Here is a 25,619-nt window from a genome sequence, read left to right as displayed (position 1 = left end):
TGTCTAGATGAATGATGACTTAAAGATATTTTGAAATATAGAATGTCATTAAATCCTTACTATTTATTTTAGAAGATCAATGAATTGTGTGTGTATATATGATCTGTGGGTGTTTTGATTGCTTTTTTTTTTTTTTTCAGAATCAGAGTTGAAATCTACTGTGCTAGAAGCAGGAAAACAACAGATAGAAGATGTTCAGCAGGTACAGGTAAGATCCTGACGCAAGCATTCTAAGTTGTCCAGTCTTTTTGTAGAATACAAGTTTGTACTTTGGTCATTTATGCAATAGTTCTGGTCTCGTGTGATGAATTTTCAAAATGTAAACACTTTAGTTTTCTCTCTTCAATCTAAATTTTTTTTCAAAACCCTCATAAGCACCGTTGTTTATCTAGGGACAGAGATTAAATGTTCCTGCCTACCTAAACTGACTTTCAAATTATTGTTCATTTCACTCAGAAGTAATTCTTTATTCCAGCGATCTAATGATATCTCTTAGAAATAGAAGGTTGGGTTATATTAGTTAATCTAAAGAAGTTTATGTGACTAATGGTGGCAGAGAGTATTTTTTTTAATAGAGGGTTAGATCTGATCTATCTACTCTCCTCAGTTACAGCCATTTCTTATATATTAATGGCTGTGTTTAGTAAAAATAATCACTGAATTTGTTTTTGATGTAGAAAATAATGTCTAACAAAATACATACTATTCTTTGTTAGGCTTGCCAATTTAATCCAGGTTCAAACAGGGATTTTATTTGTGGTTTAGTTTTACCAGACATTTGAAGTGTTCAAGTCAGTTACCTAAATTTTCATCTCTCCATATTTAGGAATGCTTAAAGACTCACTAGTTAATTATATCACAAAATTATTCTACATTGCAATATTTGTACCAGGCAATTTTTTTATCCTGCATCAGTCACTTATGTTGTCTGATTTACTTTATCTTGTTTGAGATCTCCATCCCTCTTGTTCACAATTCATTTCATATTCAATAATGCGAACTTCTTCCATTCTGTACTATTTTTCATTTCACTGAATAACAGCAATAAACACTTTGTATGCATGATCATATTTGTATGCATGATTGACAAGAAGTGTTCTCAAGTTTTTGCTGCATTATGTCTTCTCTCTGTTTTACGTTAAAAATCAGAGTGGAAGAACCTTAATATTAGAAAATGTACGTGGGTGAAAGTGTTTCTGTATTGTCCCAAACAGTTGAAAATATCCAATATGCAAACATTAAACAAAAGATAAATATTTTATTTAAATATATATATATATATATATATATATATATATATATATATATATATATATATGGAGCACAGTGGTAAAACTAATTCCTTTATCACGTTTGGAGATGAATAATGTACTGTAGTCAGTTACTTCTTGTTATAGTTTTTACAATAACATTTTACTATTGTTTAATGTGATGTAATGCTATGAAATGTTTCTTTTAGAGACCTATCAATTCATTATCTAGTGTGTTTGTAAGTTTTACTTCTGAAGGAAGCAAGCATTGGCTGCTGTTATCCAAGTAGGTGATAACAAAGAAGGGGAGACCTAGCATAAAATCTGAATCTGATAACTCTTTTTCTCTCAAATTTCCTAACTTCCCTAATCATTTCCTTGAAGTTTTTCAACATTCTGTAAAGATAATTTGATGTGGTTGGTACTGACATAGAAACAAATGCAAGTGCAACACGTTGATAATTTATCTTGCTTATAATCCCATTAATTTAAATTCACTGCAAGTGCTTTTAAATTAAAAGTGCATGTCACCTTGCTGTCCCCTTCCCCTCTGCCCTTTACTCCCTTCACAGATTTAGCACTTTCTTGCCATTTTAAGACCTTTTTTTTTTTTTTTTTTTTTTAATGTATCTTGAACGTTTTCTTCCTTCTATGATGTTAGACCCAATCCTGTATTTTGGTCTAATTTCCTAAAGTTTTAAGACTCCTCTTGTTCAGTCAGAACCAGCTTACTTACAAAAGTCACGATTTAAAAAAGAGATGATAAGAGAATGCTTACTTTTAATGCAGGATTTGTTAAGCAGAGGGGAAAACAAGGTAAAATGACAGCCAGTTCAAGTTTAAGCTTTGAATTGTCAAAGAAAAGCAACAATGTCTACATGGTCTTCTCAGAATAGAGAAATCTTTGTTAGATGGAAGTCCTTAGTGAAAAAAGTAGAGAACAACTGAATGTTCTCATTGAGAAACCTGAGTTTCAAACCTGATGTTTCAGTCTGGCAGCTGTACTTTTATGCAAGAGCCAAGTTATTATCTCTCTTGCACTCCTGATCTTTCATGGTACCATTGCAATTTTCCCTATTTTTTAACTCAATTTTACTTTGCTTTATTTTCTTTATTTGATAGATTTGTAACACACAGGAAATAAAAACCTTATAATTGTTAAACTGTCACATAAAAGCTGAGCTTGAGTACTAAGACATCACAGAACCAAAAACTTATATGCTGTTTGACAGTCACCTAATTTTCTTGTTCTTTTACACATCTTATTACTGAAGCATTTTATATTTCTGTGATAATCTGTGCCTGAACTGCATCGCATCATCTGTGATAAATGCCTACTCATCAGAAATTTAGAAAGCAAGTCCTGATTATGTGTATGTGATGGTCAGAATTTCAATGCAGTGAATTACGTTCTATTGAAGATATCAGGTCTCCTGTCTCACATCTGATTTCTAGCTTTTTTGTTATATTACAGTTTATACTGAGTATTTAAACTACATTTACAGTGGAAAAATTTGCCAACCAAAAACCAGTCTTATCCTTGTAGCATTTCAAATTCAGTTATTTGCTTTTGTTTGTTTCACTTAATTTCTACCAAGAAATAATCCCCCAACCAAAATTATACTCTTAGAAATTCCATGTACTTCAACAAATAGTAACAACTAAATATAATTTTGGTAGCTCTTGGGCACTAAAAATTTATGGTGCATGATCTTGTTGGTGCAATATCATGGGGAAATAATTCTAGCCTTAAAAGCCTTAAATTACATTATATGTTTTAGCATGTTGAATATACCTTCTCCTTTGAATACATTATAGCTCTGATTCTTCAATCATCCCCTTAAAAACTACTGCAATGCTTTGATGGAAACCTCTCTTTCTACCTTTCAGGGGGAGTTTTTTTTCTTACTCTAGTCTTTAACTACAAACCATTATAATTCCTTTGGGTAATAATAGCAGCTGCTGGGATGCTCTGATTTTTGTTGCCTACTAATATTAGAAAAAGGGTTGTGATGTAATTTAAAATAAATCTGTAATCAGCCTACTTTAAAAATATTTGAAAATATTGGCTGGATTGGGAATTACTTTTAATTACTATAAAATGTCATAGCTCAACTTTGTCTTGGAATGTGACTCAATCTTATGACTGAAAGCTTAGAAAGGTTCTTCTTAGAGATGAGGCAAAGAAGAGTTGCCTGAAATGGGGGAGTGATTCTACAGTAGCAAATAAAATAGGGTGTGGATTTTTTAATATACAATTTTTCTTCTATATAACAAGGCTCTCATCTGGATAAAGATGCTGTAGATGAGACTGGTTAGTAATTGTTCAATAGGAACTGGAGGGAAAAAAAGTTTTAGTGCTAATAAGAGAAAAATTCCAATGTTGTGGCTTTTTTTTTTTTTTTTAATGCAGCTTCAATTTGCATGTTCTTTCTTGAGAACAAAAATATGAATTTTCAGAAGATGCAATGGCCTTATATGAGAAAACAGTTCAAATGAAGGAAACGTCTTAGAAGTTCACTGTATGAACCGAACATTAATGAAATCTACCCACTGAGTTTTACAGTTTAAATACTATAATATCTGTGTTCTCACAAATAGTTGTAAATCTTATTATAAGAACAAGCATCAATCTAACGTCCCTACAACTTAATGCCAGCATATCCCAATCACAGAAAACAAAAAGCTAGGAAAAAAATTTAAAAGCTATTTTAAATTCTAATCTTTCCCAACGTTGTCTAGGTTTGTATATGTTTGGTGCAGCAATTTACTCTAATTTTAAATTCAATATGTAATGTTACAATTTGGGGTATTTTCACTTCAAGCAAGTAAGAATACGTAGGTGTTTTCTTTTTAGCTTTAAGAATAAATTATGCTTTATCAAAAATGTATGGAAAGAAGTCATATTTCGTGTGGCACAAGAAATGACAGAAAACTGGTAGATACTTCACTTATAGAGTCATAGGAACTGTGCAAGTGCAAAACATTTTACTTGGGCAGTAAAAGGGAATCTAATCTTTGTAAAATATATCTCCCAGATGTGATAAGCAGAAATCAGGTATGCTTGGTCTTTAAATGTTCATGAAATACTGTTTTTATATAGAAGTTTCCAATTTTGTTGAGTTCCTTCTCTTTTTTTAATGTTAAACTTATTCTTCAGCTTTAACATGCTCCAGTTGTTTCGTTTTTGCTATAGAAAGACTAATGAGCATTAAGAATTTTTGTTTGTTTTATAATTCTAGTAGATAAATAGATTAACCTTTTAAAGTATGAAATTATTGACTGAGCATGACTGTTCTGTTCTTCAAGCTGAAACCCCAATATAATTTAAAGTGAAGGTGTGAGTTCTTGTCTATTCTTCCTCCAATGTGACCTGTAGCTGAGCTTTGTATTTAAAGAACTGGATTCTGCTAGTGTCAGAATGGCCCTGAAGGAAAGGTGATACCATAAGGAGAAATGGTAGAACTGTGGGAAGATCTGTGTAGAGCCTTAAAGACACCATAAAGAAGTCTGCTTATTCAGCCACTAGATGGCAGTTAAGTATTTTTGAAGGAGCATGAAATGCACTGGTAAATCATTCACAGAGGAATCCTTAAAATACTCTCAGGTGAGAATACATATTTATTGGCCTGAAAGTGGTGGTTTTCTGGTAGTTAAGAAGCTAGCCTGTAAAGGGTATTCACATCTACTGTATTTAAATTTGACCAAGGTTTAAGGAAGTGGAGTATCTCCCAAAGCTAATATGACCATATCCTAAATATAACAGCAATTATGAAATATTGAATATTCAGAAAGTTTTGTGCTGTCATTGTTAAGGTACTTTTTTCCTGTTAATGTTGGTTATTAGTCCAGGTTTGTAAACACATTTGATTGGTATAGTCTTCAAGATTTCTAGAAGGCTGATAGATATTATCCTGAATCTTTTCTGAACCTTTTTATTTCTGATGTTGGAGAGGATAAAAAATGATGCTTTTTATTTTTATGTATTTGTTAAACGTTCATAGAATATAAATCACAGGCTCTGCATTTAAATAAAGATAAAATGGAATATAATATATCAAGCCTCTGTGGTAAGAAAAAAGACAATTGATTTTTTTGGACAAATATTAATGTTTTGAATCATATCCAGACTTTACAATCCTTGATAGGCTTCCACTATTTTGCGTGAAGCCACTACTTGCTTCTTTTAAAAGAACAAAATATGGTATTTGGGAAGAGATGATAGCATATTTTTTGCACTCTTCCTCTTGATCCTAGTGAGACTAAAAGTAGTTTTGTTCTAATCCTGTGTTCTTAATGTTCATTATAAAATATTTTACCCCTATTCTCGTCTAAATTTGAATGGCTTTTTATTGTTTTTCCACTTAGATACTTGGCAAGCTACCTCAATTAAAGCTGTGAAATAGTATAAAAATCATAGAGTATTTTAGGGCTGAATAGACATAAGGAGGGCATTTTGTTCAGTCTCTCCCCCACCAACACTTTTCCCCAAGCAAGACTAGCATAGATGTTTGGCTGCGTTTCTTAGGACTTTGTTCATCTCCAGGGATGGATCTGTGATATGTACTAGTATGTACTTACTGCTTTGCCAAGTCAGTAATAGAAAGATTAAGATTTTCTTTATGGTTACTTGCTACATTTCTGATATAACATAGCAGCTTAAGAGCTGAAAATATGTCGTCTGAGGAAAATAGATTTATTTTAAGTTGCTCCTAGTTTTTATATGAATGTTGATTAAAATAATTCTTAAGAAACTTCTGGATGAGTCCAGATGCTTCATCCATTTTATATGAAGCAGACTGAGAATATGGCAGAACAGAATGTAAATTTTGCATAGTGGTCACTCTGCATTTTCCATTTTGGTTATGATTTCTACTTCAGGAGGAAGAAAGAAAAGGAAAAAAAAAATAACACAAAAACAGGTTTGTGTTATTATATATTCAACTGCTTTGAAAAGTAGCACCAAGCTTAAAGTTCCAGGAAAAATAATACCTGACCTGTGTGGTTGCAAATTCAGTACAATTGAAGTTGATCGAGATTTATAGACTTTCCTTACTTCTATCACAAACAACAGGGTTAAAAAAAGACTGATATATTTTACATGAAATTTTGTGGTGAAACTTAAAAATCCTTGGCTATAATATGTCAGTTTCTCGTTCTTTCTCAAAATATAAATGACTGAAAGGGATAGGCCTTGTTTTAGGAAGTTACCCTTTGTATTCCTCTGTATGACTCTGAGGAATGGACTGTATTTCTCTGTTGCTCTTTTACAGACTTATAGTAAAATACTAGTAGAGCATTGTCATTTCTGAGTGAGGAGTGAGTAAACAGAAATGCATGACAGGCATAAAGTTATACAGAAAATACGGTTTTAAAATACTTTTTTTTTTTTTCATTTTAGAAGGTATGTTGATTGTTATATTAAAAATCCAAAATTACAGATAAAATCACATCTCTCATATCTTAAATCAATTGCTTTGTTTCAAATACTCATATTACTCTACAGACAGAATTTATTTTCTAATATCCATCATACCAAAATCTTTTTACGTAAACTCTCAAAACATAATCAAGTCATTGGAGATGAGCTTTTTGATTTATTTTATTTGGTATTCTCATCTGAAACAAAAGATCTTTGTTTTTAATAATCTTTCCAACTTTTAAGAGTTAGAGAAGCTGACTGGCTTCCAGTCCCTACCTTCAGCATATTCATGGATATATTTGTGAAGACTGATTCCATCCAGACTTATTATTTAGGGAGTAGCAGGATTGTATTTCAGGGCACTGAAGATTATTTATCCCTTTTGACAAAGAATTATTCTTGCTGAGGGCATTTTTTTTCACTGCTATTTCTGTTTGAAGCCTGAAACAAAAGCAATATATGAGTCTCCCATTTTGTGGTCTGGCTAAGTTTTTGTATAAAAAGGTCAAGCACTGTGTAGAAGTATCAAACTCCAGGCATTTGCATATCAGGACATGGCAAACTTGACCTGTAAAACTGTTTTTTTTTTTTTTTTTTTTCTTCCTCTGGTATTGGACCATCAGGAAAAGAAATTGAAGATATTGAAGGAGTCACAAATTCAGGTTATATTAACATTTGCATTTGGGCGATAGAATCTTCACTTTCTAGTATAAAAATTAGTGTTGTTCCTGGAAATAAAGAGTACAGAAATGACAGAATGAAGTCGAATAAATGGCAGTACCTACCCAGGGTGCTGAATCATCTATAGATGGACCAAAAATTAAAAATAATAATAATTAAAAAGGCCTATTCCAGACAAGTTCAGCTTCTTCCCTCAGTTTGCCAATTTAGTAAAGTTCAAGTTATGACAGATTTAATTATGTTTTAACACAGTGAGGTGGTTGGTTTTCTTAGCTTTGATATATAGAAAAACTTTCAGACTCATAGTGAAAATAGTGTGGAAAATCATTTCCTTTCTTCTACCCTGTATCTTGTGGGGTTTTTGTGTTAAAATAAATCCACAACAGATTTTATCCCTACTTTTAAAGAAGTTGTTGACTCTTAAGGAACCTGCTGCTAATTGGATTGGTAGCATAGATAACTATGCTTCAGTTCTCTCTTCAGTTCTATTATATCAGTCTCTGTAATAAACAGCAGAGACCTAGAGGCACAGCAGAGATAGACATAATAAGGTTATGTTAAAAATAATAAATATGGACCTCTCTTGTTTGTTTTTGTTTTGATTTGTTTTTTAGTTGTTTTTCCTATTTTCTGTTATGCACTTATTTTACACTGGTGTGTATGACAGAACGCTTAAACCATTTTCTGGCATAAATGAAACTAGATGGAGTATGCTCTTTTGAAATTATTTGTGCAGGCCTGAAATAGTATAGAAGACAGTTATTACACTGGACCACTGCATTGCTTCTAGGGTGGTCAGTGGTTCTGTAAGATTTTATCTATCTCCAGTCAGCAAAAATTCTTGAGGCTCCTGTTATAGTAGAACACAGGGATAACCTACAGTCATATTTCAACTTAGCTACGAGCTTTACGACTTCATAAAGGGAGAAAAAGTTTTCAACCTTTGATGCATCTTCAGTTTACTGACTAAAAATGGAACAGGAAAGAAATGGATTCTTATCCTCTGAAGTGTGTTTAGCCCATGGAGAAGGCATTCAGATGACTGTTTAGGAACAGAAGCTTCAACAAATTGCATCTAAGGAAACTGCTTTCTTACCTCTAACTTTGAAAGTTGGCTTTTGTAATGAACCCATCTTTGGTTGCAGGTCCATTTTCTCTGCCAAATCTATATTTTCTTATTTAACTATTTGAATTATGGTAATTATTGTGTGGTTTGTTTTTTGTTTTTTGTTTTTTAATTTTTTTTAAATTTCTGTTATTTGGGTGTTTATTTTGTCATCTGTAATAGGATATGATAACTTTTCAGCTGATTACAGGCTTGTCCTAGCTCATCAGCTTAGGAAGAGCTAAAAAGTCCTACTGCCAGAAAAGTGTAGGTTGTTGTAATCTAATGGTTGCAGCGTGTCACTTGTGTCTCTGTGTAGGAGATTATCTCACATCACCCAAATAAAATTAATCACTTCAGGCTGGGCCGTGTGTTTCACTTACTTTCTAGGGCTGGATTGTTTAGTGATATTCGGGGGCCTGAGCATCTCATTTCATTGTGGTTGTAGGAAAACAGGGAATGTAACTTGAAATACATTATAGCTTTAAACTAATGTGGAAACATACACCCTTTGTCCTCATGCATTTATCTTCAATACAGTAAAATTTTCTCAATTGAGATATGATCTACTAGTTTGAGGAGGAAACTAGCATCCAATACCAATTCTCCTTTGGTGGTTCTCCCTGAAGCCATTGGCTTCACTGTCAGCTATTGACCCAATATCTACATTTGTAAAACAGAAATGTTGCAATGAGTTTTGAGGATTAAGTGAAACATGAGAATCGGTTAGATGGGTGCTGTGCTGTTTGAATGCAAGTGATCATCAGTACTTCCCTTTTGAGAATAGCTGTCGCACTGAGAATTTTTGTTAGTGTTATGTCTCCTTTCCTTAAAGTCAGTTGGAAAGAACATTGTTCCATACAACTGGATGCTACTAGTACGATGTGCTGACATACTGAGAGACCTTAAGAGATCTTTTGTTTTGTCATCTTAGTCTTGCTTTTGTGCTTTTGTTTCAAGAGCATGTATGCAATCAGGTAGCAACACAATTAGAAATTTCAGAGAAACAATAGGAGGAAAAAATAAAAAAGGCTAAGTAAAATGTATAATCCTGTCTTAGACATGAATTCCACGTAGAGGAAATATCACGACTCTGTGCAACAAAATGCTGAAAATGATCAGCAAGTGATGCAACTTTTGGGTTCGTAGTAGCATAAGATGTTTATTTTTCAGATGTTACAAAACTGCCATTGAGAACTGCCACTCAGTTTATTGTCAGAAGATAAAGGCACATTACCTCTGTTCATAATACATATAAGTGAATGCCATATATGTGTGTATACTGGAAACTATATATAGAGACAATAAATATAGTCTCCAGTACAAATAGGAGATTTCTAGAAATAGATCTAGCCTATTGCTATGTTTTGCAGTTTTTTGTTTCCCTGCCTGGAAATTTTATTTCATCTGAGAAATCCAGCTCATTAGAAGATGTAGCTGTGATCTGAAACTTTAAATGAAATGAAATTTTAAATTTATCCTTGTAGATCAGCTTTTTTGCTAATGCACGTCTTCACGAACATGACAAGATTGGAATGAGTTGGCTGTAATGTACGGGCTGTGTGCAGATTCAAGTACATAAGCTTTTACACAGCCAGCAGTATCTGTTGGATACTGCATGCTCACAAGTGTATCATTACAACAGAAGCACAATTAGGTCAGCTGTTCCAGATCTAGCCAATACATTGCGTATGGAATGTTTAGAACTTGTTTGAGGAATGCTGAGCAACATCCTATACTCATACACCTGTGGATTTTTATTTTTTTTTTAAATTTTTTTCCTGTTCACAGCTTTCACACAATTCATCTGGATAAAGAAAGGCTTAAGCTTCCACCTTTCTTTCTTTCTTTACAGAAAGAAGACTGTTCCACAGTGCCTGGGTCCTGGGTAAGAACTCTAGGCAAGACAGAGTTCCCACATATTGCTTTTAAAACCCGTAGGTTTCTGCAGTGGAATTGTACTTTGGATTGAAAAATGAACTTTCTTTTACAATGTGAATTTTTAACATGATATTCAGGTTCTTATCAACAGCTTTTTACCATCTTACATTTATACCAAAAATTCTCTCTTGCTTGCTCTTCTAATGAATGATCAAATTTTCAGTTCTGATCACTCATGGATTTTTGTTGTTTGTTTGTTTGTTTTGGTTTATTGCTTGTTTTGGTTTGGTTGGCCTGTTCAAATTTCCTTTCTTATTGGTGGAAATGTGCTGTGTGTTATGTTTCTTGGATAAAACTCAGGATTTAAAAAAAAATAAAAAAAAAAAAATCTCACGAGTATTTTAACTTCATGCTGTAGGAAAGGCAATAATCTAATGAAACTAGCCTGAGAGCATCTAGAATGATTCTGGAAGCATATAAATATGGATTTTGTTCTGTTTTTGAACCAAATAAGTTTGGGATCAATGCAGTATGCAGTTCTCTCGGCATTCATAGCAGTCTTCTATGTCCATATAAGTCTTTTGTGTTTCTATGTGAGAAACTGGATATAATTGTAATACTTACATAACAAGATAACAGTACGTTAGTAAGACTGAAATAGACAGTTTTCCTGATGTCACTGAGACATGGTATTAGAGATTGAAGTCAAGACACTTTAGTTCATCAAAACATTTTTGTTTCTTTTCTTCAGTTCCTTAATCGTGACACTTGGCTGTCTTCTTAGAAAAATATAAACAAAAACACTTTTCTTGAAGAAACTTTCATGATCTACGGAGTAAATTATCTTGTATATATACAATGTATAAATACTGCTGATTTCTAGGCTCATTTTGCATTTCAGAATTAAAGGGCTACCACATTTTCTTGTGAAAAATTTAATCTAATCTGAATAAACTAGGTTTTAATGCAGTCAACTCTTGAGCTGTCATCTTCAGAACCACTTAATACTGTGTTTAATCCTGCTGGCTTCAGTGTGTTTTTTGTTTTGTTTTGTTTTTTTTAATTGCAATAATAAATTTTCCAATTCGATTTGAATTGGAAAACTGTATCTGTTGCATAACTGTTGGTAGACTATTCTTTCAGTTTTAAAATTGGATCCTAAGAGAGTTACAGTCTGGGGAAACTGGATTTTTTCATAAATAACTTAAAACAATTGTGTGGCCTTAGAAATCCTGGCATTATATTTCTTCTGATAGTCTTGTCTTTTGAAGAATTTATAGGTCTTAATTCTGTGTTTGTGGATGACTGACAGTGGAGATATTAGGTGATGAACTGCAGAGATAATAGAATATTCATCTTTTATAATGAAGATCTTCAACAAAACTGCTGCCACTACAAACACTAAGCTATTAACAGAAATGGAGTGTATCATAAGCAATCTGTAAAGTAAATATCTTTAACAGTTTTTCCTTGTTATAATATCGTTTGTTAACATGTCTATGTTAACTCCTTCACTATTCATCAAAAATCTTTTTCTTTTTTTATATATTCTGTTTTTACATTTCTATTCAAAGCTTGTTTGGGAGAACAAGTTGAAATACATGAGTTTCAGATCAAAGTGCAATTTCAGAACATTCAGACAGTATAGAAGACTTAGTTTTGATAAAGTAGATTCAAGATCACACCGTATTTATTTTAAGTGCCTTTCTAGCACTTTTCTAGCTGCTGCTTTTTAATTTTGAGATTGTTCTAGAACACCTCGAAAACTAAGATAAGCGTGAAATTTTAATCATATGTTTAAAATCAATTTTGTGCAGAAACTATTTTCTGAGTATTAATAATATATTTTATAAATAGTTTACAAATAGTCTTATAGTCTTTATAAATAGTTTTATAAAATTATATATTTTATAAATAGTCACTACCTGGAAGTTACAACTTCCTTTTCCAGAAAGAATATTAGCTTTTATACACCAGTAGGACAAGATAAAAACATCATTTTTCTGAAACAAATAAAGGCAATTAGTTAATCAGGTATTGTATGTTTATTTGTAGGTTTCTTTTCAAAACCTGTGAAATCTGAATACTTGAAAGATTCTCTATGAAATAAGCCTACAGTCTCATGATTAAGTTTGCTTTCATGAAAACATAAAAAGTCACTGAACAGTTTAGCCATAACCAATTTCAAAACCTGTCATCTGACAAACTTAATCTAAATGCTTGAAGTGCTATTGCTTGTGACTAATATCCCAAATTAAAAACAAAAAACAGTGAAGAGTACTAAAAAGTAAATGGATATAACTAGGAAAAAAAAAATCTTGGAAGACTTTGTATTGTAACATCACTTCAGGTCTATATACTGTTCAACATTCTGAATAATCACTAGTGGCTGTTTTGGGACTGTTTCTTGTTTCGATATCTTTTTATAAAGCTCATACTCATTGCATTTAGTAGTTTTGTAGGTATTTTTTGTTGTTGTTGATATTTAAGAATGTAAGAATTACTGTTGTATTTAAGGTTCACAATTTCTCCACTCATTAAACTGAAGGCAGGATCAGATGTTTGAGAAAAAGAGATTAAAAATGTGAAAGCTGTAAATCACAGAATAACCATTCCAGACAAGAAACTTTTCTAACTTCACTCATTCACAGTTTGTCACTTGGCAGAGGAGAGTCAAATTTTAGGTGGGAGGAGAGTTCTCTCCTAATTTTGTCTTCTTTCTTTCCTAAGAACCTGAATGGAAAGAAGCATTATTACTCTCCATTTTGAGATTAGTTTCTTTCAAAAAGTAAACATTAAATATGTACAGCATTTCTTATTTTTATTTTATTATTAATGTGTATATTTTGAAATCCAGTAGTCGGAAGTATTTGAGTCTGTTATTCACAGTTCCATCCCTTTGAAGAAATGCTTAACATATTTCCAGATAAGAGAATTAAAGTGTTGCAATGTCCTTTCCAATATCATAGGTGTGTATCAATGTGTACATATACACTTAAAGCACTTGTACTCAGTGGTACTTGGTTAGGGTATGAGGGGAGAGAGTTGTTTCCGGAATTTGCTTTTTCCAACTGTAATTGCAGTCTGAAACATGCTCATGATGATGAAGAAAGTTTCATACTGAAACAAGTCATTTTCCTCAACAGTTTTCTTCTGCTGTAAGATACATCTGTTAAAAATGATACCTATTTTTAATGGCTTGTCGCTCTGAAGCTCTGGAATACCAGTACTCTTTGTCAAAATCTTTTATGTGTAATAGTAATAAGTACTATCTTGTTTGAGTTTATTATATTTTCCTTTTCTCTTAAAGGATGATTTGGAAGTGAAATCTGAGGAGCGTGCCAGTGTCATCCAGCAACTTGAGCAAACTATTGAGGATCTGAGGACTAAAATTGCAGAACTAGAGAAACAGTTCCCTGCTACAGAAGTACAGACTACTGAGAGGGAGCATGAAAATGAGCATGTCCGTACTGCCTGCAGGGAATCCAGTAGTGTGACTCTTCAAACAAATGGAAAGGAGACTGTGCCCAGGACTGTGTCACAAGCAAGATCTGTACAAACGTCACCAACAGAAGATTATTCAACGCACACAATGCCTTCAGCCAACACACTGCCACTGCACCCTTCACCACTGCACTTGGAAAGCAGCAAAAGTAAAGAGCCATCTGAGAAATTGCAAGATCTAGAATTACAGCCTACATTTTGTTCTGAAATCTCCTTAATTCTGTCACCGAAGTTAATCTCGGTGCCACTGGATGCAAGCCAATCAGTACAGACTGCTTCACAGTCACCTCTTCCAGGACCCAAAGCTAATTTGTCCCTTGCATTTGAAGGCGAGACTGAATTTTCTGCTCCTCATCAATCAATAGGTATTAGAAATGTGACTTGTATTGAACATTCCCTTTCTTTACCCACAGAGCCAACGTGTAGCATTCCCTCATCACTACTGGCCACTGAACTCACTGCTCCTGTACCTGGGGTACATGGCTCTTCCGTCACTGCTCCCATGCCTGTGGCAGGAGTACCACTCCCACCACCCCTGCCTGGTTCAGGACTCCCTCTGCCTTTTGCTGGCCCAGCAGTACCACACCAGGACCACTCTTTGCCTGGTGTAACGATAGCACCCCAGCAGCTGCTGCCACTACCACCACCTCCTCCTCCTCCTCCTTTGCCAAGTGAGGAGATACCAGTGTTGCCTCCAGCTCCCCCTCTCCCATGTGGTGTTCCACCACCTCTACCACCAACTCTGCCAGGAGCAGGAGTCCCACACCCTTCTTCTGGTTGGAGCATCCCACCACCACCACCTTTATCTGCCGCTGGTATCCCTCCTCCACCTCCTCTGCCTGGCCTAGGAATGCCACCTCCACCCACAGCACCACCTCTATCTGGAGTGGGAGTGGTACCACTTCCTCCACCTCTGCCTTCATTTCCTCCTCCACTATCATCCTTGCCTGGTGCAGGTGCCCCTTTATCACAGCCACCTCCCCCGCCTCCTCTACCTGGTGCGGGAGTCCCTCCTCCACCACCTCCTCCACCACCTCCTCTACCTGGTGCAGGAGTCCCTCCTCCACCACCTCCTCTACCTGGTGCGGGAGTCCCTCCTCCCCCGCCTCCTCCACCACCTCCTCTACCTGGTGTGGGAGTCCCTCCTCCCCCACCTCCTCCACCACCTCCTCTACCTGGTGCGGGAGTCCCTCCTCCCCCGCCTCCTCCACCACCTCCTCTACCTGGTGCAGGCGTCCCTCCTCCACCACCTCCTTTGCCTGGTGTGGGAATCCCTCCTCTGCCACCTCCTCTACCTGGTGTGGGCGTCCCTCCTCCGCCACCTCCTCTACCTGGGTGGGGGGTGCCACAGGCAGCCTCATCACATTTGCCTGGAGAAGTGACACCCCTTCCACCACCAGCTCAAGGCAGTGCCTATGCAGCCGTTCCACAAGTTGGTGGATTTCTTCCTCCACCATTACCATCTGGTTTATTTGCAATGGGTATAAATCAGGAGAAAGGGAGCAGGAAACACGTGATAGAGCCTTCTCGACCAATGAAGCCTCTTTATTGGACAAGAATTCAGCTCCACAGTAAAAGGTAAGTTCTATAATTGTGAAGATTGTGCTTTTACAGTCTTTCTAGCATCACACTATGAACAAAAGAATTTATTTTCCGCTATGCAGATTTCTAAGAGAGACTTAGAACAAGTTGAGTACTTAAACTGGGTGTCTATACCATTTATAAGCACACAAACTCCGAGTAATGTTATGTACTCATGAAAGCTCATTTAGGGCAGTGTTTTCAGATGTCCTGTGGTGTTGCGTATCATATCTTGATCAGAAATCCTAGGGTGGTTGTATACCACTAACCTTTCCATTAACTGCTTTTTAGCATTGTACTTGTGATTTCCCCACTCAGTTTTTAAGATAGAGTTGATCTTTCTCTTAAGGAAGTAAATAAACTTTGATAGTGTCTTTTCTCTAGATGAGTATATACTGAACAGTTTTTATTCTTCTCTTTTCTTTGTCCTGTGACCTAGAAATATTTCTCATCACATTGTACATCTAGCACACGGTCAAAAGACAGGGTTGGTTTTTTTTAGCTTTTTAAAAATTTATTTATTTATTTATTTATTTTTCCTTGTTGGTAGCATGGCTCTATAAATCTCTTGTAGCTTTTATCTGTTGATATAATACTGAAATACTTGGGTTTGGTCATTGATGGTTTTCATTTGTTTGTACAGTTCTTAGTCATAAAAAAAAACTCTTTCCTTATCAGTCTTTTCTTTGTCTCTTCTACTGTTTCTTCTACTTTTTAATGATGAACATCTGTCTTAAGATTCTTCTTGCAACTGTCACACAGGCAGTCTGCTGATAGCTGTAAATTTCTACTTCTTTGTGTGCGTGCCTGTGTATTTTATAACCTATTTTTATTTGTGTGTTGAAGTGGAAAGTATAAACAATTCTGACAAATTTCCTGTGTGAACAAAGAAGTATTGGGAAGAATGAACAGTATATCTTATCAAAATGCTGCTAGTACAAGTCAGGCAACAACCTGTAAAATGTTGCTATCTTATTTTCTTCATTCCACCATTTATTATTTTAGTTTGACACTGCCCTACATAGGTCTTTTGCTTAACTTTAGAGATTCTAGTGCTTCACTTGTGTGGGAAAAAATTGAAGAGCCTTCCATAGATTATCATGAATTTGAAGAACTATTTTCTAAAACAGCTGTTAAAGAGAGGAAGAAACCTATTTCGGACACCATTACAAAAACAAAGACCAAACAAGTGAGTACTTAATTTCAGATATTTTCTAGCCTGGCTTTTACGTAAAAGATTTTTTGCATGCAGCTGAGATTTTTGTTTTGTGTTGTTTGCTTGAAATTTTTACCACGTATATATGCTGTATAGAAATAGAAGGAAAAAAAAAAAGAAGGGTGCTTTTCAAAGCTGTTTGTTGAAGAATGATGATTTTGCTTAATTAATTGTTTTGAAGTTTATATATATATGTATATATATATAAATATTATTTTTATATATTTATATATATATATTAAATATATAAAATATTAAATATATTGTATATATATATATAAAAAACTTTGCTTTATCCACTTTAAAAGATACAGATATGATGCTTGGAATTGACTCCACATGTGCAATACTTAAATGAGTATATGCATTATTTTGAAGGATTTTATAAATGAAAGAAATGAATGTATATTACCATGATTTCAGAGGAAAGTGATATTTAAGAATCTAATTCCTGATGTTATATTAGCAATAATAGTTCTAAGCTTATACTGTGTTTATATATAGTGAATATAAAGCTTATGCATACTAAAAATGAAAAACACAGTCAGGAAAATATAATAATCAGACTGATTTATTTTTTATTTTTTATTTTTTTTGAAGTAGGGTTCAAAAGACCCACAGCATATATTAAATGTAAAATTTAAAACTTGAGGTAAAAGAATTGCAACTGAATATGTACTTGACTAGGTAGAGGCTCTAACCTTCTTGACTTTGAAATGCCTGACCAAATTTTGGTGATATGACGGGTAATTAATTCACAATGAAAATTTCAAGCTATAGAGGAGATACTAATTCCTGTTATTCTGTTGAATGCTAAACAATGTTTAAAATTCTTGTTCTATCTCTCATCTTTACTGTTCTGCTTTTCTGAACTCAACTGGGATCCTACTGGTTATGGATACATTCCCCCCTCACATACTTTTTACCGTGCTAGCAATGTGCCGCAGGCTATAGAAAAAGTACTGAAACTCAAATGGGTATGGTAGGGTGCTGTGGCACAAACAAGGGATAAAAAGAGACAGAAATTATAAGTAAACATTGCATGGGGATTTTAATACTAGCAGTACATATTTTTCTTGAAGTGAGAAAATACTTAACAATAAATAAAATGTAGATAAAACTAACTGAAAATGACTGGCTGATCTTAATTTATTTGAAAATCAGTTGTATATGGCAGAAATTTTCACACAGAATTTAAGGCAGTCTAAGTGGCTGCCATGTTTTAGATCAAATATTCATATGGGCAACTTAAATTGACAAAAGAGAATCTTGTGTGTTTTTCTTCCTCCATCTAAATAGATGCTTTGTCAAAGAAAGACAAATTACCTGATAGAGAAGTATGATTTGTTACATGATAGTACCTGAGGGAAATAGATCAACCAATAGATAACCAAATGTGCTAGAAACTGCACAAGAAGGCATCAGAGGGTTTCATTAGAATTACAATTTTAGCTGGCATGTGTTGCAGATGGCTAAGTTCAGTGTTTGTGTGTGCCTAGAGTCTGGGCTTTTCATAGCACTGAAGTGAGAAAAATTAAAGTAGTATACAAGAAGTATGCTCTATGTACATACTCTAAGTAGTTTGGAACTCAGGCCTTCATTCTGAATTCTTCATTTGTACTGCAATAAACACTTTGGTAATGAAGTCCGTTCATGTTTAGCGGAAGAAACGGTTCTTTGGAGAAAGCATGATTGTAATTCCACAAGTATGTTTTTATAGAAAGCACCAAGCACTGTTTAAGTGGTTACTGACTTGCGTGGATTCTGTGATAGTTATGGGTATTGTAAAGATCTTACAAATGGTGTTTCTGTAGTGATTTTTACAGGGATGTGTTATGCAAAGCAGATGTGTTCTGTCACCTGTTGAACTGCAGGAGAACATTGTAAACCAGTATCTGTAAAGCTTACTGTGCTTCTCTCCAGAAAATTTCTAGTTTGGCATTTTTTTCCTCTTTACATTGCTGTGTGGGTATGCTAAACGGATGTATTTCTATTAAACATTGGATGCAAAATGAAAGCTTAAACTGGAAATAGTTGTCAGATAAAAATATCCAGATAACTTTCAAAAGCATAAAATATTTGGTACTCTGTAAACATCTGATTTTAATAATGATGTTTTTATTGTAAGCTGAAATAAGAATATATTTACAGAAGAGGCCACAGTGAGGGGAGAAAAAGATTTTGGCTAATCTGAAGAAAAATTTGATAGATTGTGGTTGGTTTAGTAGGTGAAATATTTTGCAGTAGACTGCTGTTCTGTATACTGTTGCTTATGCTATATAACATACAGTATATGCACCTATTTACTTGTGTATGTGTATGTGGACCATTTACAAATGCTCATGGCAAACACCTTCTAAAGTGATAAATTTATCTATATTATTGTGGGAGACTGAAGTTTTTGTTTCCTTTCTTTTTCAGTTACAAGTAGAGTTAATTTTGCCCCAGCCAAGTATTGTTTCTAACTTCTTTCCCCATTAGTATAACCATCTGTAAATAGCTGAAGAAAATATAAATCAACAATTCTTTAAAAAAAAAAAAAAATGGAGTTTGGCACTTAGCTCTGAATGAAGGCCACATTAAAATCCATCCTACCACAATAAAAAAAAAAAAAGGGAAAAAGTGAAGGGTTAATATTTATGAATGCAATTGTTTTTATTCTTACTGTCTCTTATTTGGTGCTATGAAAAAAAAGCTGTGATTTACTTTTCTCTGATAATACATATATGTCAAATTCTCAGCTGCTGTAAATGTGTGCAGACTTGCTCAATGGGAATGCCTACTTAATCTTCAAAGGAAGTCCTTTATGGGCTATATTAAAGGTGGAGCTGCCATTATTGCATATTAAAGTGGTCTGGCTTTTGTTATAAGTCCATGTTGTTATAACTTTGCCAAAAGTTAGCTCTTTAGGCTGCAAATTTTGTTTTTTTCTTCAAATGTTGGGTGTCAACTTCATTTTGCCTATTTTAAAAAAGAATGCAAAGTCTGTTTTTGCTCATGCCTACATAATTTTGAGCACTTGAAATATGGAAAATTTTTATCAGGCATGTCTTCTGTTAGCTCCGTAAAACATTCCTCAAAATTTGCCACTCTACAAGCTATATGAAATACCAGTTTGTGTTGCTCAGAAGAGCCTGCAAGTATAATTCGGAAGACTTTTTTCCTAATCTTTTAATGGTAGGTTGGAAAATAGGGAACATGAGGAGGTTAAGGTGAATACCTGAGATGGGACTGAAGAAATGAGATATGACTGATAGTAACATAGATTATATCAGGTATGATTCTGTGTCATCTCTTACTCTTAAGTAATTTCTCTCAGAAACCTACTGTGAGCCCAGAGCATTGCCAGTATGGGTGTCAGCAAATAGTTTACTCCATCAGACCTATAGCTCTTGACCCAATCAGTGGATGAAAAATTGATTTTTGGAGTGTCTTGTTCAGCCATGTCTTGTAGTTACAATATTGATTTTTGTTACGTTAATGAAAACTATTTTTCATAGGCTCTTTCCCATATCTTTTTCAGAGTGTGTGTTACTCATACAGTTGGTAATGATGGTCTTTGTCTACTTAGTAAATGGAACTGTTACCTGAGTAAAAATGCTCTTATTGGTTTTTGCAGCACTTAAAAAAAAAAAAAAAAAAAAAAAAGTTAGTGAAGAAGGAAAACAATCTCTTGATTAAGGCCAAGTTCTAATGAATGATGGTAAACACATCCAATGTGGATTCCTGGAAAAAATAGATTAAGGGGAAAAGTGTATAATCAGAAAATCTTGATATCGCTATCAGTGCAGTACATTGACAGAAGGGACTGAATTGAGTTGCATAGATTACTTTCCTAGCTCTTTAACCATCAACTTGGAAACCTTGCTGATGATCGGTATTTTTGGAAAATAATGTACATTTAACTGCAGAGAACTTTTCAAGGGCAGACCATATGTTTACAATCCATCATGTAAATGAAAGAAAAATGTTAAAGATATTCTCATATGGAAGGTCCACCATTAATCTATTGAAATTAAGATTTTAATCTCTCACTTCCGCCCCAGAAAGTAAATAATAGGTTACTTAAGTTTCATTTTGTTTCAAAAGCCTTAGATGCAAACAAGATGCATCAATAGAAGTGTTTTGTTAATGATTTCAGTATTTTTGAATTTCTAAGTTGAACACAAAGACTCCATGGTAATAGAATACTAGGAGTGAAATGCCACATAAAATGAGTATAAATTGGTAAATACAGTTAATGTCATATTGAGTTAACAGATAAAAGATTATTCACATTTATTCATTAATGAGGAAGGACATCAAGGGAAAAATAATATTCCAAAAAGGAGAATTAGTTCCCTCTGCAAGTAGATGAGGCACTGTATTAAGAAGTTTTCTGTATCCATGTTTATTGATCTATTAGCTATGTCATTGGCTCAACTGTTTCTTGCTTTCTTGTGCACTCTTCATAGACAGAATTGGTGTACTGCTCCTCTCATAGAGGATTTTTAGCTTTCTTAACCATAATTTTTATAAATGCACTATTAATGATGTCCTGAAGTTATTTATGAATTGAATATCTCATTTGTTTTGCTTGTAATGATTTACTTTTTTTTTTATATCAGGTGGTCTTTGAATGATTTTTGCTTTTTATCTCTCACTCTGTTCTTTACACAACTTGTTGCGTGTTTTCATTATTATTTGTTTTATTCGTATAATAACTTCAAAATTCTTCATTGTAAAAACAACTTTACCATGTCTCTCTACCTGTTCAGGCTTCCAAGGTTGATGTTATCTTTTATCTACACGGGTTTCTCATGCTTTCTTCCTCCTACTTCTTTTATTCAGATTATATATTTGTAGGTTTAAAAACAAATGTGAGCTTGTCGTCTGATGTCGTAATCTCTTCTTGTGACAAAAGTGCTCTGGAAGTTTCTATACTTGGTATATATCATGAGTACAGAATGGTTCAGCTGACTTAATGGCATGGTTTAGCTACTGCTGCTTAAAATCTTATTAATTTTGTTAAGTCAAGAAAGGAAGAAAGGTCATTTCTTGATCAAAGAAGCCAAGTGATAAAGGCCTCACTTTGTTCCTCTATGCAGTAAAAAGCTTCTATAGGGAAAGATTGTACTGAAAGCTTGATCAAGTAAAAGCAAAAAAAAAATAAAAATAAAAAAAATTAAAAAAAAATTAAAAAATTGAGCTGTAGTGAGTGAGTTGAGTTCCAGCTGCTGTGTGACTGAAAGTCGCACATCTAAACAGTATAACCCAGATCCTGAATGAAAGATAGATGCCACCTTGGTCTGTAGATAACTTCTGCTGCCTTAATTATGGCCATCTTTCCAAGGAGGCTGGTGATTAACATTCCCATAGGAAGCAATTTAAGATCTTTCAAATACTACCTTCTCCAACTCTCCCTTGAATGTCTGGGAGAATGATAATGCTTCTCCTAGCTCTTTGGATGTTTTAGTGTTAGATGCCATCAAGGGGGGAGGGGAGAAAAGGAACAGAAAATAAAACAATGTGCATTTCTTCTGTCAGCCCACCTGCCTTTTTTTCTGCTGAGAATGCAAGAAGCAAAGCTATGTAGTACAGTAGATTTTACATCTAAACTCTAATTACTTCAAAATTAGATGTACATATGAGTTGAGTGTGTTTCACCAAAAAAAAAAAAAAAAAAAAAAGTAGTACAGTGATCACCTTGCTATTTTATTCCATCCCCCACTCTAATATTTAAAATTGGGTTATTGTGATTAGATTTAACGATGAATATTTAAATATCTTAGTCTCCTTTTGAGGATCACACTATTTATCTGGCTTATTACTGCGTATCTGAATCTGAGTAATTTTTCATCTGAAATGGTAAAAAGTGAGTATATTTAAATCAGTATGTTCTATCAGCACAGGTAGTCTGTTAGGCAGTCAGAACTGGATGTTATTATTTTATTTTGTAGGTATTAAGTAGAAATACTTTATCTCCTGCTATAGCAAAATATCCTCATTAGGTGTAGTGTGTATTTTTCCTCTCATACCACTGCTAGTCAGAAGTAATTTTTGGTTTTACCTTAAATAAAATAAAATAAAACTCAAGTTTTTATGGGAATACTCTCATATCCTGTTAGGAGGTAAGGATGCTCATGTGACAGATATGGTGGGTCCAATTATTTGATCATGTATTTTATAACTGGAATATGCTGGAATCTTCAGAAAATAATTGTTGTTATGACACCAGATCAGAAGATTCCTGCATTACTTCCATGATGCAGTCTCCTAAGATCTTGTTTGGAACTTCCGTATTTCTGCATCCTCTCTGCAAAAGTTACAAGCTACAAGCATTTGTACAGTGGCTTTCCTGCTTATGACTCTTTGTAACGTACAGTAGTTTTTCTAGGCCACTGAGAACAACAGGATAATTTTGCTTACTGCCAGCAATCAAAATCAGAGCCAGAGAAGGAGACCCATTGAAGAATTCCCTGCATTAACTAAATATTATTATGTGGAAAGGGGATCTTATGTATTTCTACTTCAGGGTTCTCATCAGCCATGTGTCTTGCATTATCTTTCATTAAATATCCTTTTGACTTTTTCTGTTTTAAGCAATCAGGAACAAATTTGGCATGTAGTTTGTTTACTGTTTAACAATGAAGACCACTCATCAACTAAAAAGTTTGTGCTGGACTCTGGACTTTAGATAAAATCTCCAGCTTAATTCTTATTTTTTAAAATTTCTTTAAAGCAAAATTCCAGGGTTCAGACTAAAAAGGAGCTGTGTATTGTCTGAGATTTTAGATCTTGTAAAGATTGAAGCTCTTATGCTTTTAAATGGTGTCACTAGTCTGTGGACTGTAGTGTTTTTAAATGTGGGAATTGCTTTAGGCACTAATGTTAATATTCATATTTTCTGAATTAGTCCTGTATTGTTACAGCATTCTGTTGGAGGAAGATATAGTTTTCATGCAATTTACTCAAATTAGAAAGAAAGAATGAGTAAAGATGAGTATGAAAACTGGCATAAAACCTATATTTTAAATAAAGCCAGACAAAACTGATAGTTGCTATATAACCGCGCTTTCTCTTCTTTTTCTGTGCCTCCATTCACTTGACAGTCATACACTATTAATACTCCTGATGTCCTTGAAGTTTCAGAATTTTAAAGCAGTGTTTGCACAACACAATTTGAGTGTGCGGGGTAGTAACATTATTAAAAGCTGGAGAATCTCAAGAACAGACTTCAGGTAACAGTTCATATTTACAGGAAGTCTCAGGTTGTTTGTTCTAACTTGATCTCAGTTCTATGCTTAAATGATCTACGTTCCTAATAGGAAATACTTAATGTGATTATAGCCTATTATAATAGCAGTGCAGAGTATCCCAATTATATTTTTCTCTTTTTTTCCCTTTGTATTCAGAAAATAGTTATATTCTATTATATAAAATTTTAAATTCAGTACATTTGACTTCAATGTTTAATACTAATGCATTCTGTGTTATATAATGGCATGAGTACTTGCCAACTTCTGACAGATGATACTGATAGGTCTTTAACCATGTGAACAGTGATAATGCTGCACATGGTTTGTAATTCCAAGCTTTTTTACTGAGTGAATCAAAGTGACAAAAACTGTAAATATCTTATGGAATACTTCAGTGTATTTTAAGATATGGACTAGATTACAACGTTCTTTAGCTGATTTTTAAAAAAAATTAATTTATACTTGTTAATTAGTAAATATGTTTTCCAGTGGGCTGTAGTTGATATGGCATCTCAGTGCAATGATAGAAACTAAGTAACTTGAGAAAGCATATTCACTACCTGACTGAAATGTAATAGTAACTTGAATTTACAGATCAAATTTTCTGGGTTTTCTTCTTCCTTACAATAAATTCAGTGTTTTTTCTTTAGTGTGTAGTACAGCATAAAAGTCAGAAACCTGAGCAGATCAGCATTTAACCTCCATCTGCATAATGTTGTAGCCCAACGTAAAATACTATTCCATCTAAATTCATGTCATTTAACACGTAAGAATCCTTTCCAAGAGTTGCTTTCCTATTGTTTCAGTAATGTGAAAGTTTACATCCTGCTAAAATAGCTTAGAACTACCTGTGAAAGACAGTTTGTGAATTACTTGTTGCTTTTATTTTTGCAAGGTAAAGTATTTGGTACTTTGTGTACCAAAGTGGATTGTTTTTGGTTTTGTTTTTTTTTGAGTTTTTTTTTTTGAGTTTTTTTTTTCTTTGTTTGTTTGTTTTGCTTATTTGAGGGGGAAAAAAGCTTAGGGTTTTTTTAGTGTGTGTGTGTTCTCTAACTGATCAAAGAAACTACCGATCTGAACAATAATGTACAAAGTTTTATTTAAAACAAAATTCAAATTGGCACCTACCATGTCAAACTTTAAAATAAAGCATAAATTCTCACAGTTTTAGCTTACAAAAAAGATGGAAATTATTGTGTGGTTTTTGGAAACCAAAAGAATTCCAAGACAGACATAGTCAGAGTTTTTTTTTATATGACAGCCTGTTTCATACACTTTTTTATATGACAGTGTTTCATACACTTAATAACAGCAGTGTGAAGTTGAAAGTGTGCATCCTAATGAAGCATAAACTGTAGGAGTACTTTATAGTATCTTTTATATTTAAGATACAGCTAAATGACATTTATGCTTGTGATAGATATCTTCAGATATAGCAACCTTAAAAATACTTTTTGATGCATGTATAAATTGTTCAGAGTACTATTTTATGAATTTGTTATTCACAATGCAAACTATCTTCTAATATTTTTCATGCAGGTGAATACTAATAGATGGCTTTATTTTGGCAGGTTGTCAAGTTGTTAAGTAACAAAAGATCTCAAGCTGTTGGAATCTTAATGTCTAGCCTTCACTTAGATATGAGGGACATTCAGCATGGTAAGTTAAATAAATATTGTTGATTCTAGCTCAAGGTGCATCATTAATTATCTGGAAATCATTATTATCTCTGTATTTTCTT

At 33.9% G+C, this 25,619-nt stretch overlaps 1 protein-coding gene across 6 annotated transcripts in view; it reads left to right on the top strand.

The window, feature by feature from the left end:
* FMN2 (formin 2) overlaps positions 1-25,619 on the top strand; it is a 131,620-nt gene that overhangs the window by 27,568 nt on the left and 78,433 nt on the right. Inside the window, exons 4-8 of one of the 6 annotated variants that reach the window (XR_014943910.1) lie at positions 141-208; positions 10,314-10,346; positions 13,650-15,421; positions 16,555-16,613; positions 25,450-25,537. Coding sequence is in view for 4 of the 6 variants with exons in the window: in XM_085541270.1 (XP_085397396.1) it covers positions 141-208; positions 10,314-10,346; positions 13,650-15,421; positions 16,430-16,613; positions 25,450-25,537 (2,145 nt within the window). In the remaining 2 variants the exon portion in view is untranslated. Of the gene's footprint in view, positions 1-140; positions 209-10,313; positions 10,347-13,649; positions 15,422-16,429; positions 16,614-25,449; positions 25,538-25,619 lie in introns of all 6 variants that reach the window. The other 5 variants (XM_085541270.1, XM_015857765.3, XR_014943911.1 and 2 more) reach the window with 5 other exon arrangements.

This window comes from Coturnix japonica, chromosome 3 (assembly GCF_054131305.1).
Source record: "Coturnix japonica strain WE chromosome 3, WE-NBRP24, whole genome shotgun sequence".
Classification (NCBI taxonomy): Eukaryota; Metazoa; Chordata; class Aves; order Galliformes; family Phasianidae; genus Coturnix; species Coturnix japonica.
This window is presented reverse-complemented; position numbering and strand designations above follow the sequence as displayed.